The following is a 21,256-nucleotide window of genomic DNA, read 5'->3' on the forward strand; positions in this document are numbered from 1 at the left end:
GTCTGTCTGTGCGTAATGCGCGTGCGTGAAAACCAACAGCGTTTTGTAGCAAACCGAGAATTCACGCGTGAGAGGTAACGTTAATACGTTTAATGTTTACATTTCATAGCTGTTTATATTACTAAATGAAGTTAAAACTAATATTGTTCGGTTTTGTATTTAATATAAATATTAATCTAGTTTGTAACGTTAGTAGTAGAACGTTTTTGTAGTCGTAAGTTACATTTTAATTCATCAGCACTAGAATGACAAAGTCTCTTAAATGGGTTCTTAAAGTAAAGTCTAGCTCATATTCATAATAGATACATGGTTACATATTAATTTAAGAATGTGTCTAATATATTTATACTGTTTAATTTAATAATAATAGCAGTTTTTGTGTGTGTTTCAGGTCATGGATGCTCAGAAAGACATTCAACCTCCTAAACAGCAGCCGATGATCTATATTTGTGGAGGTAATTACTCTTTTTATGCTTTTAGTTATTTACAGAGTTTCTACAGATATGAACAAGTGAAATTGTAATGGAAATACACATTATATTACATACATACAGTGTATTTAAGGTGTGTAATGTAAAAAGAAAACTAATATGTCATTAATGATATTTCTACAATATACAGTGAACTTTTCATATCAGCAGACAATATTACACAAAAATATTTTTATAAGCAATATTTTCATCAGTGTTTAAGTTTAACGTACTTAAGTCAGCATATTTTAATTTATATAAATATAAAGGCCTATATTTATAGGCTTATTTTTTTATGTATAGAAATATAATGGCCTATATTTATAGGCTTATATTTATATTACATGAAGGCCTATTTTCTTTTTTACTTTTTAAGTGTATGCATCACCTTTAATTTTAAATAATTACAAATTCTAAAGGGCTGTTACCAGGCAGATGAAATAATTTACAAGTGTGATTAATAATATATAAATAATGTTATAAGATTAATGTTTTAAATACATTTATGAATTTACAAACAAGAATCTTTGTTTTGTCAAATGACTGTAAACAGTCATGAGGTCCATCAGATTGAAGATATTTTAGCGGTAATGTGACTAAAAATATTTAGGGGCTTTTATTAGGAAAATGTCTTATTGAAGATTTCTTAAGGACCCACGGACACCCTGTATGTACGAGATATATTTGTGGAGGTAATTACTCTTTTTATGCTTTTAGTTATGTACAGGGTTTCTACAGATATGAAAAAGTGAGTTTTAAGACATTTTCAATACTACCTTATAAAAAAAATTAAGACCTAACCATAATGGAAGTACACATTATATTACATACATGCAGTATATGTAATATTTAATGTGTTTAATGTAAAAATAAAATAATTTCAAAACTAAAATGTCATTAATGATATTTATTACTTCAAAATACAGTGAACTTTTCATATCAGCACACAATATTACACACAAAAACATCATTATAAGCAATACTGTCATCAGTGTTTAAGTTTAACATATTTAAATAAGCATATTTTTTTATTTACCCTTATAAAAGCCTGTTTTTTACTTTTTTTAAGTGTATGCATCACCTTTCATTTCAAAATATTACAATTCAATAATAAATTCTAAAGGGCTGTTACCAGGCAGATAAATAATTAACACTGCAAAATTACAAGTGCGATTAATAATATATAAATAATGTTATGAGGTTAATGTTTTAAATACATTTATGAATTTACAATCAGTGTTGGGGGTAACGCATTACAAGTAATAGTTACATAATAATATTACTTTTTCCAAGTAACTAGTAAATTAACGCATTACTTTTTAATTTACAAGAAAATATCTGAGTTACTTTTCCCCCCCATTTATTAATTAAAAGCTCTCCTGTCCCCATGTTGAAAAAAATTGTGACTAAGATGTTACTTTAGTTCTAAAATAAATGTGAACATGCATTAATTCATCTCACTCACTAAAAAACAGATTCAGTATTCTTCAAAATGAATAAAAACTGTGAAATTCAACGCAAGCCTGCAATAATTAAATGTTAAATAATACAAATATCCTTTATGTATTTAATCCTGTTTTATTAACCGATGTCTTTGCTGCTGAACCTTCGATGATCCAATTCATCCATACTAATAAGCAAAAAAATACTCAAGATAATTTAACATTTGTTTTCCTTTTTTATTGCTGAAGAGTTGACATTTTTTCTTCTGTGGTCTACTGTACTGACGGATTTACTTTTCTCTAAGCCTGAGGCTTTTGGTGTGAAAAGGCTTTTACATTTGCCAAAAATAGCACTTTTTATATTAAAAACAAACAAACAAGCCCTGCCTAGATTTAAAAAGTAACGCAAAAGGAACATAACGCATTACTTTCCATACAAAGTAACTAAGCAACAGAATTAGGGAGTAACTCAATATTGTAATGCATTACTTTTAAAAGTAACTTTCCCCAACTCTTTTTACAAACAAGAAATGTTTTGGGGAATGTGTCCAAAAATATTGAAGACTCATCGAATCTGAATTTAAGACTTTTTAAGGAATTTTATTAGGAAAACGTTATTTAAGACTTTTTAAGGACCCGCGCACACCCTGTATGTATTTCGTGTGTTTTGTGTATTAGTCATTGATATATAAACTTGTTTTTCAGAGTGTCATACAGAAAATGAGATCAAGGCCAGAGACCCCATCAGATGCAGAGAATGTGGTTACAGAATCATGTACAAGAAGAGGACCAAAAGATGTATCCTTTCTCAACTAAATAATGCTAAGTGGTCAAAAGAGCAGTTTGCTGTTATTTACTCGCCCTCATGTTGTTCCAAACCATAACCCACATCTTATATGGTATTTTTTCCCATGAGACATTATGGGTAAGATGAAAAATAGAGCTCGTTCTTCTGCTCTAAATCTGCTCTTTTCCATACAATGACAGTTCAGAGTCACCACATCTGTAAAGCTCTGAAAAGAAAACCCAACCTCATAAAAGTGGCCCATGTGACTTGTGTTATTTTCCAAGTTGTCTGAAGTTATAATAACATTTTATTGTGAAAAACGAATTAAATTGTTTTTGATGATGTTTGATCAGATGTTCTTTTTGAAGCTTAAAACCATTGCTTGAATTGAATTCTCATTGTATGGAGAACAGAGATGTGAGGACATTCTTCACAATTCTCAGTGTATTTCATGGAGCATATTTTTGGGGTGAACTACTACTTAATTTAATAATAATCCACATTTAATCTCTTTGGTTTCTTGAATCTTTTATGACGTCAGTATAGTCAAATTTAGGCTTCAATCAGATTATTTGTGGTCTTTATGGCAAACAGTTATAGCCTAAAATATATTAAGCGTTACTCATCGTACTTGCATTTTTTACTAGTAACAATGCCAATTAGAGAGCTCTACAAATGAATTTTTACTAGTCATATGTCTCCATTGACTTCCATTCATTTTTAATTACAGAACTCTACAACAGAATTTTTACTAGTAAGAATTTCAATTAGAGAGCTCTCCAATTCAGTTTTTACTAGTAACAATTCAGATTAGAGAGCTCTCTAATTTAACTATTACTAGTAAAAATGCAATTACGGAGCTCTATAATTCAATTTTTACTAGTAAAAAAACACATTAAAGATATGTTTAATTGCAGAGCTCTGTAATTGAATTAAAGAGCTCTCTTATTCAGTTCTTACTAGTAACAATTGAATTAAAGAGCTCTCTTATTGTAATTCTTACTAGTAAAGATTCTGTTGTAGAGCTCTGTAATTAAAAATGAATGGCAGTCAATGGAGACATATGACTAGTAAAAATTAATTTTTAGAGCTCTCTATTTGGAATTGTTACTAGTAAAAATTGATTTAGAGAGCTCTCTAATTGGCATTGTTACTAGTAAAAATGCAATTACGACGAGTAACGCTTAGTATATTTTAGGCTAAAACGGCTTGCCATAGTCTTTTATATTAACCATCCTATGTTCTTGGTATTTACCCTTAACTCCTATTTCCAGTGGTCGTGTTTGATGCCCGATGAGCTGCATCTGCTGTTTTCCTGTTAGAATTAGCTTTTTTTTTTTTTTTATTGTTGACTGTGTAAATACATGTATACAATTTGAATAGACAGTAAACAAAATTGAGTAAAATGCCATTTTCAAAAAAAGTTTTGAGTGAATGTGGTCTTTTCTGTATGCTATCAGTCAAAAAGAAGTTTCTTCTGCTCACCAAGCCTGCATTTATTTGGTCCAAAGTACAGCAAAAACAGTACCTTTTTTTTTTTTTTTTTTTTTTTTTTTTTTTTACTATTTAAATAACTGCTTTCTATTTGAATATATTTTAAAATGTAACTTATTCCCGTGATTTCAAAGATTAATTTTTAGCATCATTACTCCAGTCACATGATCCTTCAGAAATCATTCTAATATTCTGATTTGCTGCCTAAAAAACATACATTTAAACATATATTTTTAGATGTAGTTGATTTTTTTTTTTCAGGTTTCTTTGATGAATAGAAAGTTCAGAAGAACAGCATTTTTTGTAATATTATAGATGTCTTTATTATAGTTTTGATCAATTTAAAGCATCCTTGCTAAATAAAAGTAATAATTTCTTTCATTTCTTCTCCAAAAAATATATATACTGACTCAAAGCTTTTGAATGGTTGAATAGTGTATAATCATACAAAATCAGATAAATGCTGATCTTTCTATTCATCAAAGAATCCTGAAACAATTACAAAACTATTTTAAATATTGATAATAATAATGTTTCTTATACAGAAAACCAGCATATTATAATGATATCTGAAGGATTGTGTAACACTGAAGTCTGGAGGATTGATGCTGAAAATTCAGCTTTGATCAAAAGAATAAATCACTTTTTAAAATATATTCAAATAGAAAGCCATTACTTAAATAGTACTTTTTTGTGTGTTTTTGCTGTATTTTAAATCAAATAAATGCAGACAAGACTTCTTTAAAAAAACATAAAAATCTTACTGTTTAGAAACATCTGACTAGTATAGCATTTACAGTTTAGAATTATAAATGTACTTATTTAGCAATGTATGACAGTTCACATAGAAGTCACTATCCGTTGGTCAACACAGAAAATTCACATGACTGACTTGTAAACCCGTTGTGAAATCTGCATGGGGAATTTTTCCCCCCTAGCGTGAAATTCCCAATTACGTGAATTCCTGTTTGAATGACTAGATTTGGCCTGTGCCTAAACAACAGTAAATGTGACCACACCTTCACTGAACTGAAAGTCAATATGAATATGTATTAATTATTGCTGTCATTATAGTGTGTTATGTGAAACCTGTTTTTGTGTTTGTGTGAAACTTGATGATCATGTGATTCAGCATGAAAGTGAAAAAAAAAAGTTATGATGATTTGTGGAAAAAAAAACATGCTTCAATGGATGTAAAAACAGCTGACCATTTGAAGAGATGAATTCAATTGATCAGAGTCAAAATTTTGCTAACATTTGGACAGTGACCTAGAAATGTCTTCGTTATAAATTTGTCAGAATCCTTAAACTTTATATGTGACCCTGGACTATCTATCTAGTCATAAAGGTTAATTTTATATGATTTTATCAATAAATAAGCTTTCCATAGATGTATGGTTTGATAGGATAGAACAATATTTGGTCCGATATACAACTTGATCAAAAATCTGAAATCTGAGGGTGCAAAAAAATTGCCTCAAAATGAAGTTCTTAGCAATGCATATTACTAATCAAGAATTGCGTTTTGAATTATTTATGCTAGGAAATTTACATGATCCTTACTTAATATCCTAATGATGTTTGGCATAAAAGAAAAATCAATCATTTTTGACCCATGCAATGTATATTTGGTTATTGCTACAAATATACCCATGCTACTTTTGTGTTTCTGTGGTCCAGAGTCACATACATTCTCTGTGTGTCTGGGAAATGTCATATTGTAACCAATATCTAAATGGTTAAACAGAATGAGCTGCTGTTTTTAAGCACAAAATCAATCTCCTGTTTTATTCAATGAACAGTTGTACTAGTGGTCATTTTTTTAATTAATTATCTATTTATTTATTTTTGAAGTTCTCTTATGCTTACCAAGCTTGCATTTATTTGACTAAAAATACAGCGGAAACTGCAATTTTGAGAAATAATTAATTAATCATTTGCTATTGTAATATATTTTAAAATATAATAAATTCCAGCGATGCAAATCTGAATTTTCAACATCATTACTCCAGAATCCATTCTAATATGCTGATTCGATGCTCAATAAACATTTATTAGTAGTATAAATATTGAAACCTATATTTCAGTATTGATATACCATCATTCAAATATATATATATATATATATATATATATATATATATATATATATATATATATATGTGTGTGTGTATGTATATCGTGTTTCCTTCTGGAGCATCAGTGAGTTTTTGAACCTTTTTTAATAGTTGTATTTGAGTTCCTCAGTTGTCCTGAGTGTGAAAATATGGATCTCAGAATCATACAGTCACTGCTGGAAAGGGTTCAAATGCAAAAGATGCTGGAAAATGAAGAATCTGTAGGACCTGAAGGATTTTTTCTGAAGAACAGTGCTCAGTTTAGCTGTTAAGAACAAACAAGAGACTCGTGAACAACCATTACAAAACAAAAAAACAATCGTAGATCATCCAGGTAACCACACACAGTAATAAAAACTAAGGTTTCTCAAACTTTTGCATAATTTCAGCTATTATTTTGTATTGTGGACTATATGTAAACATCTTTGATGTAAAATATCTTACTCAGGACAGTACTAAATAAAAAATAACATGCATTTTGTATGATCTTTCTTATTTTGTACTTTATATATATATATATATATATATATATATATATATATATATATATATAGTGACAGTAAAGTCATTTACATTACAAAATATTATTTTTGGTTGGGTAAATGTCTTTACTGTCACTTTTGATCAATTATATATATATAATACACACATTTTTAAATATTGGCTATATATATATGTGTATGTATACTAAGTTAGGATATGTGAAATTGATCAAAAGTGATTTAAAGAAACAAAAACATTACTTTTTTTTAAATAAATGCTGTTCTTTTAACCTTTCTATCGACCAAAGCATAATATTAGAATGATTTCTGAAGCATCATGTGACACTAAAGACTGGATTAATGATGCTGAAAATGTAGCTTTGATCACAGAAATAAATTACATTTTATAATATATTCAAATAGAAAACAGTTGTTTTAAATTTTAATAACATTTCTCAATATTACAGCTCTTTTGATCAAGCAAATGCAGCCTTGGTGAGCAGAAAGTCAAAAAAACACTAATTATTCCAAAGTTCTGAGCAGCAGAGCATGAGCTTTGTTTTGCTTGAAGCACGGAAATGACATCATAAGATCGTTTAGAAGCCAAAACCCAAACGGTAAACTTCAAGAGACCCTGAGCAGCGTCAGCTGAAGGGCTCTGCAGCTGATTTTCCGCACAATGAAATCCAGCAGGGCCGTTTGAACTCCCCTGGCTGCTGTTTCACAGGAAACCTCCCCCACTCTGCAGCAGCTCCGCAGCCCCTCCCCCAGTGTGATGTCACAGCTCAGTGCACCCCGCAGGAGGCGTGTCCTCACACTCCTGGCTCAGTCTGTACAGTCTGCGCAGAGAACAGAACAGGAAGAGAGCGAGAGTGTGTATGAGTGTGTGCGTGAGGACGGGAGCTCGCTGTACTGTGGTCGGGACTGAGGGCAGACATGGGGAATTCACAGAAGAAGGGCCCCGGTCACGGAGAGGGAGGGGGCCCGCACTCTCAACCTGGGACCCCGGGACACAAGAGGAGCCATGGAAACAACACAGCCAACTCGAAGGAAGTCCAAGGGAAGAGCCCGCCAGCGAACGGCACCCTTCCAGCCGGCAAGAGCCAGGATGAGCCTCAGGGCTCCGGTCCGGCAAACAGTGCCACTGCCAGGGAAAGCTGTAATCTGGACGCCCCGTGCGGGGCCCTTCCTCCTCCGCTGGCCAGGTTTAAAAATGAGGGCAATATGTTGTTCAAAAATGGACAGTTTGGGGACGCGCTGGAGAAATACACACAGGCCATCGACGGATGTATAGAAGCTGGTAGAGTACAAATATTCTCCTTTAGTTCTTACTGACAAATTTATACATGACATTTGTGTTGAAAGAGTAGATATAACAGTCTTTGGTGTTACCAAGATTATACCTTTTTGGCAAGGTGTCGTGATCATTGTTTTTTCAGTATACTGACATAAAAGTATTTATTTTAATGATTTTGGAGGGATTCAAGTATTTTGTGTTTAATTATCTTGTGTTAAAATAGTATATTTGGCATTTTGGAAAGGTGACACGTCAGGTATTTTTATACTTATAAACAGACATAAAAGCATTCGATTTTTTTAGTTAACCAACTAAAAGATTTATCTTAAAATAACATATTTAATATATGTTAAATTAGTATAATTAATTTTTGGTGTCAGCAAAATGCCATTTTTGACAAGGTGACATATTGTGTATTTTTATTCACATACACATATAAATCGTCTTATAAACATATAGGATTTTTTTTGTTAACCTACTAAAAGATTTATCTCAAAATAATATGGAAAATATATGTTAAAATAGTATAATAAACCATTTTTGGCAGGGTGACATATTGTGTATTTTTATACTTATAAACAGACTTAATATAAATATATTAAAATATGTTGAAATAGTAGAATTAAATGTTAAAACATATAATTAAAATTAAATGACTTAAAAGTACTGAATTATTTTAGTTTACCAACATATTTCTATCAAAATAATATATTAAATATGTGTTAAAATACTATAGATAACCATTTTTGGTGTCGCCAAAATGCCATTTTTGGCTACACCAATTATGCATTTTTACACCAACTTAAAAGTACAGGATTTATATTTCAACAATTTATGTAGGGTACAAGTATTTACCTCAAAATAATATATTAAATATGTGTTAAAACAGTATAATTAACCATTTTTGATGTCACCAAAATGCCATTTTTAGCAAGGTGACATATTACATATTTTATACTTATAAACAGACATAAAAGTATAGGATTTTTTTAATTCACCAACTAAAAAATGTGACTCAAAATAATATATTAAATATATGTTAAAGTAGCATATCTAACCATTTTTGGTGTCACCAAAATGCCATTTTTGGCAAGATGACGTATTACGTTATTTTGTTAGTTTACCAACATATTTCAACAATTCATGTAGGGTACAAGTATTTATCTCAAAATAATATATGAAATATTTGAAAAAATAGTATAAATAACTATTTTTGGTGTCACGAAAACGCCATTTTTGGCAAGGTGACATGTATTTTATATTTAAAAGTACAGGATTTCTTTATTTCACCAACATAGTTCCATGATTCAGGTATGGTACAAGTATTTATCTCAAAATAATATATCAAATATGTGTTAAAATAGTATAAATAAAAAAATTGGTGTCACCAAAATGCCATTTTTGGCAAGGTGACGTATTTTATATTTAAAAATACAGAATTATTTTCATTTACCAACATATTTCAAATAATATATTAAATATGTGTTAAAATAGAATATTAACAATTTTTGGTATGGTATGTATATTCCTATTATTTATAGCTTACTGACTTACTGAGTACTTAATTTTTTCCAATGAATCAACTATTTCAATCATTCTGTTTGAGTAGAAGTATTTTTTGTTTTATAATGTATATGATGCATATGTTAAAATAGCATATTTAACTGATTTTGCTGTTACCAAGATGGTATTTTTAGTAATGTGATGAGTTTTGGCATGGCTATGGTTGTTTTTATAGTATACTGACTTAAAACCAGTTGGTTTAAAAATTATTCTGGTGGGATAAAGTATTTAGTTTAAGCATACTGAATTTATAATATATTTAACATGCCATTTATGGTAAGGTAACAATGTTTAATATGTATTTTAATAATTTTTTATAGCATTCTCACTTAAAAGTTTCAGATATTTCAAATTCAGTATTTATCTTATTATACGTGTACATAAATAGTGCATGTAACAGTTTTTAGTGTTGTTTTGTCGGTTACTAGGTGTTTCAAATTAACCAGCACATTTAAATGAATCATGCTGCATTGTGGACTACGAAAGCATCTATTACGCAAACATTGCATAGATCCTGTTTAGCAGCGTTGAGTAATGCAAAGGGAGGAATCCAATACTGCTTCATTGAAAGGCTCTGCTGTCTAGATGTCCCATGGAAAAGGTCTTAACCCACTGTTCATCGACCCACTGCATTTTAGGGACCTGCGCCACATTTTTGTGAAACAGAAGCGAAAGCGTTTCACAAGGCTGCCACTCACTTCCGCCACTTTGCATTGTGGGTGTGCCCACTAAAGTTACGTAATGGGCCTTTTGAAAGCAGGGATGTACCGGGTTTCTAAACTCAGCCTTTTTGTGTGACTAGTTAGGTTTGTAACATGATATCAGGTGACCAAACAAAATGTATTCCAGCATGAATGGCTGCCTGAAGTCTGAACCCTTCCTCCCACATGTAGCCATGCAGATCTAAAGCTGCTTTCTTAGTCTATTTTCAGTGCTGTGCTTGTATTCGCAGGTATCGACAGCCCAGAGGATCTTTGTATTCTGTACTCCAATAGAGCTGCTTGCTACCTCAAAGATGGAAACAGCTCAGACTGCATTCAGGACTGCACCAGGTTAACCACACATTTACATACAGAACTCACTCTGGTCAATGGCCAATCAATGCTGCGTTTAGCATGGATTTACGTGTGAGGTAATACTGCAAGTGCGTGTGACTGTCTCAGAAAGATTAACACCCAATGGGGTTAGTTGCACTGTAAGGAGCTTTACCAGCAAACCGGTTAACCGTCACTAAGATCCCCAGCAGTCTGCCACCATGTTCTGCTTTTTAGAGCGAAATTATAAAATGTCAATGAGTCAGTGCTTCTTGTAATCACACTGTACTTTCCACTGTTCTGTCCTGATGCATCCATTCTTTAATCCTATAATCAGGGTACGTACAAATACAGTAAAATGAATTTCCAGGACTTTCAAGGACTTCATTCAGAGATCTCAATTATGTCTTCTATTTCAAATTCTAAAATTTTATTACTATAGTAAAAACACAGTTAATTTTTTTAGGGATATGTATTTTTGTACACTTTTTTTTGTACATTTTTTATTATATAACTGTACTGCCATAATAGTTTAACATTTTCTACTATTTAAGAAAAAAAAATCTGAAGAAATCCTAATAAAAACAAATGATTCAAAAGTCCTGATCTGAATCAAATGATTAGCAATCCATGCTCTGAAGTTAAGATCTGAATCAAATTATTTGCAATCCGTGCTCCAAAGTTTCGATCTGAATCAAATGATTTACGATCCCAACTCCGAAGTTCTGAATCAAATGATTTGCAATCCGTGCTCTGAAGTTTCGATCTAAAACAAATGATATGCGATCAGCACTCCAAAGTCCCAATCTAAATCAAATTATTTGCGATCCGTGCTCCAAAGTTTTGATCTGAATTAAATGATTCATGATCTGTGCTCCAAAATTTCGATCTGAATCAAATGATTCGCAATCCGTGCTCCGAAGTTTCGATCTGAATCAAATGATTCGCAATCTGTGCTCCAATGTCTTGATCTGAATCAAATGATTCACAATGCATGCTCCGATGTTTCGATCTGAATCAAATGATTCGCAATCTGTGCTCCAATGTCTTGATCTGAATCAAATGATTCACAATGCATGCTCCGATGTTTCGATCTGAATCAAATGATTCGCAATCTGTGCTCCAATGTCTTGATCTGAATCAAATGATTCACAATGCATGCTCCGATGTTTCGATCTGAATCAAATGATTCGCAATCTGTGCTCCAATGTCTTGATCTGAATCAAATGATTCACAATCCGTGCTCCGAAGTTTCTATCTGAATCAAATGATTCGCAATCTGTGCTCCAATGTCTTGATCTGAATCAAATGATTCACAATGCATGCTCCAAAGTCCCGATCTGAATCAAATGCTTCGCAATCTGTGCTCCAATGTCTTGATCTGAATCAAATGATTCACAATGCATGCTCCAAAGTCCCGATCTGAATCAAATGCTTTGCAATCTGTGCTCCAATGTCTTGATCTGAATCAAATGATTCACAATCCGTGCTCCGAAGTTTCGATCTGAATCAAATGATTCGCAATCCGTGCTCCGAAGTCCCAATCTGAATCAACTTCCGTGCTCCGAAATTTCGATCTGAATCAAATGATTCGCAATCTGTGCTCCAATGTCTTGATCTGAATCAAATGATTCACAATGCATGCTCCAAAGTCCCGATCTGAATCAAATGCTTTGCAATCTGTGCTCCAATGTCTTGATCTGAATCAAATGATTCACAATCCGTGCTCCGAAGTTTCGATCTGAATCAAATGATTCGCAATCCGTGCTCCGAAGTCCCAATCTGAATCAACTTCCGTGCTCCGAAGTTTCGATCTGAATCAAATGATTCGCAATCTGTGCTCCAATGTCTTGATCTGAATCAAATGATTCACAATGCATGCTCCAAAGTCCCGATCTGAATCAAATGATCCGCAATCTGTGCTCCAATGTCTTGATCTGAATCAAATGATCCGCAATCTGTGCTCCAATGTCTTGATCTGAATCAAATGATCCGCAATCTGTGCTCCAATGTCTTGATCTGAATCAAATGATCCGCAATCTGTGCTCCAATGTCTTGATCTGAATCAAATGATCCGCAATCTGTGCTCCAATGTCTTGATCTGAATCAAATGATTCGCAATCTGTGCTCCAATGTCTTGATCTGAATCAAATGATTCACAATGCATGCTCCAAAGTCCCGATCTGAATCAAATGATCCGCAATCTGTCCTCCAATGTCTTGATCTGAATCAAATGATCCGCAATCTGTGCTCCAATGTCTTGATCTGAATCAAATGATCCGCAATCTGTGCTCCAATGTCTTGATCTGAATCAAATGATCCGCAATCTGTGCTCCAAAGTCCCGATCTGAATCAAATGATCCGCAATCTGTGCTCCAATGTCTTGATCTGAATCAAATGATTCACAATGCATGCTCCAAAGTTTTGATCTGAATCAAATGATTCACAATGCATGCTCAAAAGTTTTGATCTAAAACAAATGATTCATGATAAGTGATCCGATTAGAGCGCTTCAAAACTTTGAACCATTTTGCGTCGCAATGGTTTAACTTATTCAGAATTTCGAAAAGCTGTTTCACCCATCACTACATGCTTTTGAAATTCAAAAATGAATGTTTTCTTAATTTGATCAGGTTTTTGCTAGTCAATCACTTGATATTAATAAAGTCACGATTTTGACTCAATCGGAGCAGTTCCAAAGTAGATGATGGGATTGATTTGCCGCATCTATTCTTTTCCTCTTTTCACATCTTCAGCCATGTTTACACAACACTATCAGTACTACTGCTTGCTTAGCTCGGCTGTTATCGAGAATGAACTGAAATAAGTGAAAATGTATGTTTTTTAAATTGTGTAAAAAAGATGTGTGCTTACGGACAAAATTAAACACTTATTTACACACATTGTCTTTTAATAATTCAAGAACTTCTAGTACATCTTCAGGAATATTGCTATTTTCAAGGCTTTTCCAGGCCTTACATTTCCAAAAGTCAAATTCAAGTATTTTAAGCACCTTGTACGAACCCTGTATAATAGACCTTAGAAAAAAACACAAAATTACGGGTAAAAACTGATAAAATAATGGAAGCTTTAGCTCATTCATTATTTTGGAAGGTATATTTAGGGACTCCAACACATGCAGGTTTATGAATGGCTTCCTACACAGATTTAGAGAGTTCATTGTAGGGCACAGGATCAGAGAAAGACCTTGATCCTCTGTTTCATCCTGGTTATTTATAGGGCTCTGGAGCTCCACCCCTTCTCCCTAAAGCCCCTCCTCCGGCGGGCGATGGCGTATGAGACTCTGGAGCGCTACAGGATGGCCTATGTGGATTACAAGACAGTCCTGCAGATAGACATCAGCGTGCAGGCGGCGCAAGACAGTGTGCACAGGTACAATTCAAAGGTCACGGGGAATTGTTTTATGAGGATTTTAATATGCTGACAAATAGCATTCTAAAACTCCGCTGAAAAGTGTTTAGTAGTCAGCATCCAGTCATTATTTTGAATTATGCCATTAATGGAAAATGGCAAACTCTAAAAATGCTGTGTTAAAAACAGCCCAGGGCTGAGTGAAACATGGACAAACTCAGCGGTTTAACCCAACTTTCTGGGTAGTTGTCTCTAACTCAGCTATTGTTTAAAAATTACTATCCACCTTATTTTTCCCGTAAGAGCGGGTGCGGCCATTTGGAAATTTTATGGGTCTGGCTTCTGGTGTCATTCGTACCCAGTTATTTTTAGCTGTACAAAACTTGTTTTGCAGCTTGATATTGAAAACTGGTGTGTCTTACCTTATAATTTTAATGTGTTGTCTTAATTAGGAACACACTGGTTTGCAGTGCAAACTGTGTTACCACTTATTGCACATTGTTATTCTTCTCATTATTTCCTTATAGCATATAATGAACTGGAAGTCTCACCATAGGCTTACTTCCACATTCAAGAATAAGGTGAATATGGCTGGCTTAAAATGAACCCAAAATCAGACATATAATTACTAGAGGCATCAGCAATAATCAAATGGTGAACTTTTAATAATAAGTAATGGTAACACTTTATAATAACTACACACTATGAGTCATTAGTTAAGCATTGGTAAATAGTTAATTAATCATTTATAAAGCATTATTCCTACATTAATAGACATTTGTAAGCAGTTTATAAATACAGCTATAAATGCTTTATTCTTGTTTTATAAGCATCTGTATAATATGCTTAATAATTGTATTTTCATACTTTATTAAGGATCAGTTAATCATTTCTAAATTAAGCATTACATTATTTACAAACCGGTTAGTTAGTAGTTGTAAGTGGTTCATGAGATCATTTAGAAAGTGTTAGTAAATGATTCATAAACCATTTGAATGCACATTTATACATTTTATTATTCAGATTCAGATTATTTATAATATTATTATATTAACAGTTAATCAGTGTGTTAATAAATGCTTTAATAACACATATTCCTAATGTAACTCATAAGTGTTAATAAGTTGAGTTTTACCGTTTTGAAATCCATTCAGCCGTTCTCCTATGCTATATTGGTCTCATAGGTTTCAATGATCTATGCTAAGCTATGCTAAAAGTGATATCGCCAGAACAGGAGAACGACTTTGTAAACACTTTACAAGCCATAAATAGTCCTCACTTTAGATGAGCTCACAAAAACCATTAACTGGCAGCTAGTAAATGTTTTATAACTGCCTGAATTAATTATGAGTTACATTAGGAATATGTGTTATTAAAGCATTTATTAACACACTGACTAACTGTTAATATAATAATATTATAAATAATCTGAATCTGAATAATAAGATGTATAAATGTGCATTCAAATGGTTTATGAATCATTTACTAACACTTTCTAAATGATCTCATGAACCACTTACAACTACTAACTAACCGGTTTGTAAATAATGTAATGCTTCATTTAGAAATGATTAACTGATCCTTAATAAAGTATGAAAATACAATTATTAAGCATATTATACAGATACTTATAAAACAAGAATAAAGCATTTATAGCTGTATTTATAAACTGCTTACAAATGTCTATTAATGTAGGAATAATGCTTTATAAATGATTAATTAACTATTTACCAATGCTTAACTAATGATTCATAGTGTGTAGTTATTATAAAGTGTTACCTAAGTAATATCAAAAATGTTTATTTTTTAACTTATTTTTTGAACATATTAATAAATGTTTATTTCCAACCTATTTTGGGTTCATTTCAAGCCATTTTTAAGCAATAGTTGAGGTAAATAAAACTACCCAGAAGGTTGGGTTAAACATTTAATCCAACGACTGGTCCAAACAAACCAGTCGCTCCGTTTGTCCATATTTTACACAGCACTGGGTTGTTTTTAACCAAACATTTTTACTTTTTCTGTTTTCTACACATTATTTTCTTACAGTCTTGTTTTAATAGTAAATTTGAAGAAAATGTCAACAATAGGATAGATAAAAAACTTTAAAAGTTGTTCTGTCTGAGAAAAATGGTCGTTTTTCTTCCTTAAACTGATCTCAGTTTTATATAATTCTATAATTTGAGATATATATATATATATATATATATATATATATATATATATATATATATATACACACACACACACACACACACACACACACATATATATACATATACATACATACTTAAAGGAAGTTCGCCTTCAGTGATTTTATGTCAATTTTATGAAACTGATACATCTACATCTGAAAAAAATAAGCTTTCCATTGGTTTGTTAGAATAGGACAATATTTGGCCGAGATACAACTATTTGAAAATCTGGAATCTGAGGGTGGAAAAAAATCGAAGTATTCAGAAAATGGCCTTTAAAGTTGTCAAAATGTAGTTCTTAGCAATGCATATTATTAATCAAAAATTAAGTGTTGATATATTTATGGTAGGAAATGCATAAAAAATCTTCATGGAACATGATCTTTACTTAATATGCTAATGATTTTTGGCATTAAAGAAAAATCTATCATTTTGACCCATACTATGTATTTTTGGCTATTTCTACAAATATATCTGTGTTACTTAAGACTGATTTTGTGGTCCAGGGTCACAAATGAAAATTCTGCCATCATTTATAACCTCTCATGTTACTTTCTGACTTTTTTCTGCTGAACACAGAAAAAGATATTTTGACGAATGTTGGTAAACAGTTTCGGTCCCCACTGACTTCCATTATATGATAAAAACACTATGGAAGCCAACTGTTTGTTAATTCACATTCTTTATAATATCTTTTTTTGTGTTCAGCAGAAAAAAAGAACCTCCAGTTTTCAGATTAGAAACAACATGAGAGTGAGGAATGATGACAATTTTCATTTTTGGGCGAACTTTACTGTAAAGATGTTGGCTGTAAAATGGTAAAAATTCCAGTTATGTGACTTCTTATGTCTGTGTTTGTGATATGATCTTAGAATCACTAAAGTGCTGATCGAGCAGGACGGTCCTGACTGGCGAGAGAAGCTTCCAGAGATTCCAATGGTTCCCATTTCTGCTCAGCAGCACCGTAAAGATGAACCCAGCGCTGAGGTTCTGCAGGCCCGTGCAGCCAGAGCCGAACAGGAGAAGGGTGAGTTAACAACGCATTGTCACTAAACCAAAACCAGCCAAACAAGAAAACAGCTACCAGACAGAAGATAATTATTTTGTACTTAAGTATAAGGAGCAACAGTAATAGTATAGTGATGTATAGCAGTAATAGTAATAGTAATAGTTTTTATAGTTTCTCAAAAGTTAAAATATAAATATGAAACCCTGAACCACAAAACCAGTGATAAGGGTACATTTTTTGAAATTGAGATTTGTACATCAACTGAAATCTAAAATAAATAGGCTTTCCATTGAGGTATGGATTTGTTAGGAAAGGACAACATTTAGCTGAGATACTATTTGAGGAAAAAATCTAAATATAGAGAAAGTCGTCTTTAAAGTTGTCCAAATGAAGTTCTTAGCAATGCATATTACTAATAAAAAAAATTAAGTTGTGATATATATTTACAGTAGGACATTTACTAAATATCTTCATGGAATGTGATCTTTACTTAATATCCTAATGATTTTTGGCATAAAAGGAAAATCTATCATTTTGACCAAAACTATGTATTTTTGGATATTGCTACAAATATACCTGTGCTACGGTTTTGTGGTCCACATGTTAATATATCCATTAACATTATATAAACTAATTAGGTACAATCCTGTGCCTTTAACACCTGAAATGCTTAACCTAGGTTCGTTTTTGAACATATATCTTATTTGCATATTTACAAAATTAATAAAAATAGATCTCATTTATTAATTTGAGCGTGAAATCTTCATATTAACATTTTCACAATTGATGATTGAAGAATGATTCATCAGTAAACGTACAAAAATGGCACACATATTCTAGATATCTTCATGGATGTGTTAGAATAGTTTTTTATATTAAATATATTTCAACATATAGTAAAACAGAAAGAAAAGGTGAATTACAGCTGTGAGGTTCCTCTAAAAACAATTATTAGATTATATTGTTGGGTGTAATGCATTACTACACCAAGTTGTTGGGTTAAATGTTAACCCCAATTGCTTTAAAATTAGTATATTTTGTGATTAAAATGAACATCAAATAGGTTGGAAATGAACATTTATTAATAGGTTCAATAAATAAATAAAATATAAATAAAAATTTCCTAATTTACTAACCCCCATGTCATCCAAGATGTTCATGTCTTTCTTGCTCAGTTACAAAGAAATTAAGTTTTTTGAGGAAAACATTCCAGGATTTTTTTTTTCCATATAGTGGACTTCAATGGTGGTCCAAATTGCAGTTTCAATGAAGCTGCAAAGAGGAATAAGGGTCTGATCTAGTGACACGATTGGCCATTTTCTAAAAATATGTTAAATTTACATACTTTTTAACCTCAAATTCTCATCTTGTTGGAAAGGTCACGTTCAGTTAGTTCCTCATCTGTGTACTTTGGTTCATTGTACATTGTTGTTTTACCTTTTTTTGCAAAGGGCGTTTGACTTTCATTGCATGTTCGCTTTGTAAACACTGGGTCAGTACTTCCGCCTACGTGGTTTGTTTTAATGTTGTTGTTTTTTTAATAAAACAAGTAGATAGATTCACTAGATAAGACCCTTATTCCTCGACTGGGATTGTGTAGAGCCCTTCAAAGCTTCACTGAAACTGCAATTTGGACCTTCAACCAGTTGATCCTTATTGAAGTCCACTATATGGAGAAAAATCCTGGAATGTTTTCCTCAAATACCTTAATTTCTTTGCGACTGAAGACAGAAAGACATGAACATCTTGGATGACATAGGAGTAAATTATCATCAAATTCTTATTCTGGAAGTGAACTAATTTTTTTAAAAGTTTCATGTCTATCCTTGTTTTGCTAAACTGGTTGAGGTTAATATGGGATTTAGAAAGTAATTAGTACAATATTCTAATTACACTGTTGAACCTGTAATATGTAGCTAGCAATTATTAACTTTCTTACAGTAACGTCCTCGACATTGCAGCTGGCTGATGAGCGCTCTGTAATCTGGGTCTGTATTAAAGGAGTTCATTGTGTTTGAACTGGTTTTAGAGAAGGCGCGCATGCACGGCATTACTCAAAGATCTTGCTGCTTGTCTTTAGAGAGTGTCATGTTTGCTCAGAGTGATGAAAGACTGAAAGAAAGGTTGTGTGGAAAGCCCTTATATGGAGATGTTTGGGCATGCTTTATGCAAAATACTATCATGCGGTCCCTGATTTTAAAATGCAAATTCTTTAACATTAGAATAATAAGAATAAATGCATTTGCATATGCACGTGTTGTGAATCAGCCAAGATTTCTTCCTCATGCATGAAAATATGAATAATCCATGCAATCCATGAGACACACTGATTGCACAACTACTTCATTAAACTTAGAAATCAATCAAGATCCTGCAGGTTGACCTTTAATATAAGGCATGGCCATACAGACCAGCATAAACCAGTCTGGACCAGCTACAATATTCATGCTGAGGTTATGAAAGAGGGCTGCATGCATTAAACATAATGCATTTCCAAACAAAAATCCATGCTGGAACACTAAAGATCTGCAAGTGCAAGCCAATGCTGATAAATAATACAATATACTGTTGAACACCTCATACAAACTTCTACTGGGAAGCCTTATTTTGTTTGATGTAGTGTGTGACGTTTGGATTTTTTGTTGTTCCTGTGTTTGCAATAATTACGCAGACAGTTTCAGTCACATGCTGCATCTAACAGCATTTGTCAGCATGGATGTACCGCGCTTGATGGCAATCAATTATTTAAAAACGTAACATAGTCAGCTCTCATCGTAATGGAACCAGACGGCTCCGGTTTCATTCTGACCTGCGAAGGGAAGGCCCGCATGATCTCACAGTACACATCAGCGCCCGATCACATTAACAATGAGACAACCTTTGCTCGGCTGTCCTTTGAGCCAGATGAAGTCACAGCAATGGGTGTGTGTTATGTTATTCCCAATGCACTCACTGCCTGCTCTGCAACTGAGACGAACTATTGCACACTTGCCAAGCATACTGACACAAGCCTGAGTAGTGAAGTGTGCCGCTTTTGGGAAACACGCCCAGGGTCTGGCTGCATAAAAGGTTAAAGGTTGTATCAGCGATTTCTAGCCTGAAACATAAAGTGTCAATTTCAGCTGACCTTTCTTCACGATCCGCTCGCTGCCTGCCCCATAAATTGTCTGTGAAAAAACCGCGTCTCTCTGGTCAGCCTAGGGTCCGAGATATGCCAAAAAAACAATCGGCACTACCAACCTTTCCACAGATAAACAAACAGTGTTCCAACCAATCAGCGTCAGGGGTTTGGTGTTGTGGACTTTCCTACTGGTGCAGGGATGTGAGGGAGGCGGAGCGAAAGTCCACAACACCAAACCCCTGACGCTGATTGGTTGGAACACTGTTTGTTTATGTGTGGAAAGGTTGGTAGTGCCGATTGTTTTTTTGGCATATCTCGGACCCTAGGTTTTTTCACAGACAATTTATGGGGCAGGCAGCGAGCGGATCGTGAAGAAACAACCTTTCACAACCTTTAAGGCTAATTTAAAAAGTTAGTCAGCTATTTTTTTTCTTTAAGACTGGTCATAATTTTTGTAATTCAGTTACATAAAAATGTAGGTTGAATAAAAAATAAGACTGATTACCCTTTGGCTAACTGCTAGTTGGTCAGACTAGTTCTTAAGACACTGTCTTAACATAGAGGTTAAGATTTTGCAACTGGTTCCAGGTCTTATTTCTATAGAAGCTCATTTCCGCCATTTTACAATTCTGACTTTTTTTCTCGCAACTGCAAATTTACATCTTGCAATTCAGACTTTTTTTTTTTCAGAATTGCGAGATATAAACTTGCAGTTTTTACTTTTTTTTCTCAGAATTGAGATATAAACTCGCAATTTCATTACAAAGTCAGAACTGTGAGATATAAACTCACAATTCTGACTTTTTCTTAGAATTGCATGATACAAACTAGCAATTTTGATTTTTTTTCTCAGAATTGACAGATATGAACTTG

General features: G+C 32.9%; 2 protein-coding genes across 2 annotated transcripts in view; both read left to right on the forward strand.

The window, feature by feature from the left end:
- The first annotated feature begins 13 nt into the window (after positions 1-13).
- On the forward strand, positions 14-4,211 carry polr2k (RNA polymerase II, I and III subunit K). The gene is made up of 4 exons (XM_073822211.1): positions 14-74; positions 392-455; positions 2,618-2,710; positions 3,974-4,211. Exons 2-4 carry the CDS (start codon positions 395-397, stop codon positions 3,994-3,996), a joined length of 177 nt encoding a protein of 58 aa, XP_073678312.1. The 5' UTR covers positions 14-74; positions 392-394; the 3' UTR covers positions 3,997-4,211.
- Positions 4,212-7,646: 3,435 nt separating this feature from the next.
- The window catches only part of spag1a (sperm associated antigen 1a), a 28,021-nt gene continuing 14,411 nt past the window's right edge, over positions 7,647-21,256 (forward strand). Inside the window, exons 1-4 of the mRNA XM_073821926.1 lie at positions 7,647-8,092; positions 10,605-10,704; positions 13,927-14,079; positions 17,126-17,280. Coding sequence (XP_073678027.1) covers positions 7,729-8,092; positions 10,605-10,704; positions 13,927-14,079; positions 17,126-17,280 — 772 coding nt within the window. The 5' untranslated portion in view covers positions 7,647-7,728. The remainder of the gene's footprint in view (positions 8,093-10,604; positions 10,705-13,926; positions 14,080-17,125; positions 17,281-21,256) is intronic.

This window comes from Garra rufa, chromosome 17 (genome assembly GCF_049309525.1).
Source record: "Garra rufa chromosome 17, GarRuf1.0, whole genome shotgun sequence".
In the NCBI taxonomy this organism is placed as follows: Eukaryota; Metazoa; Chordata; class Actinopteri; order Cypriniformes; family Cyprinidae; genus Garra; species Garra rufa.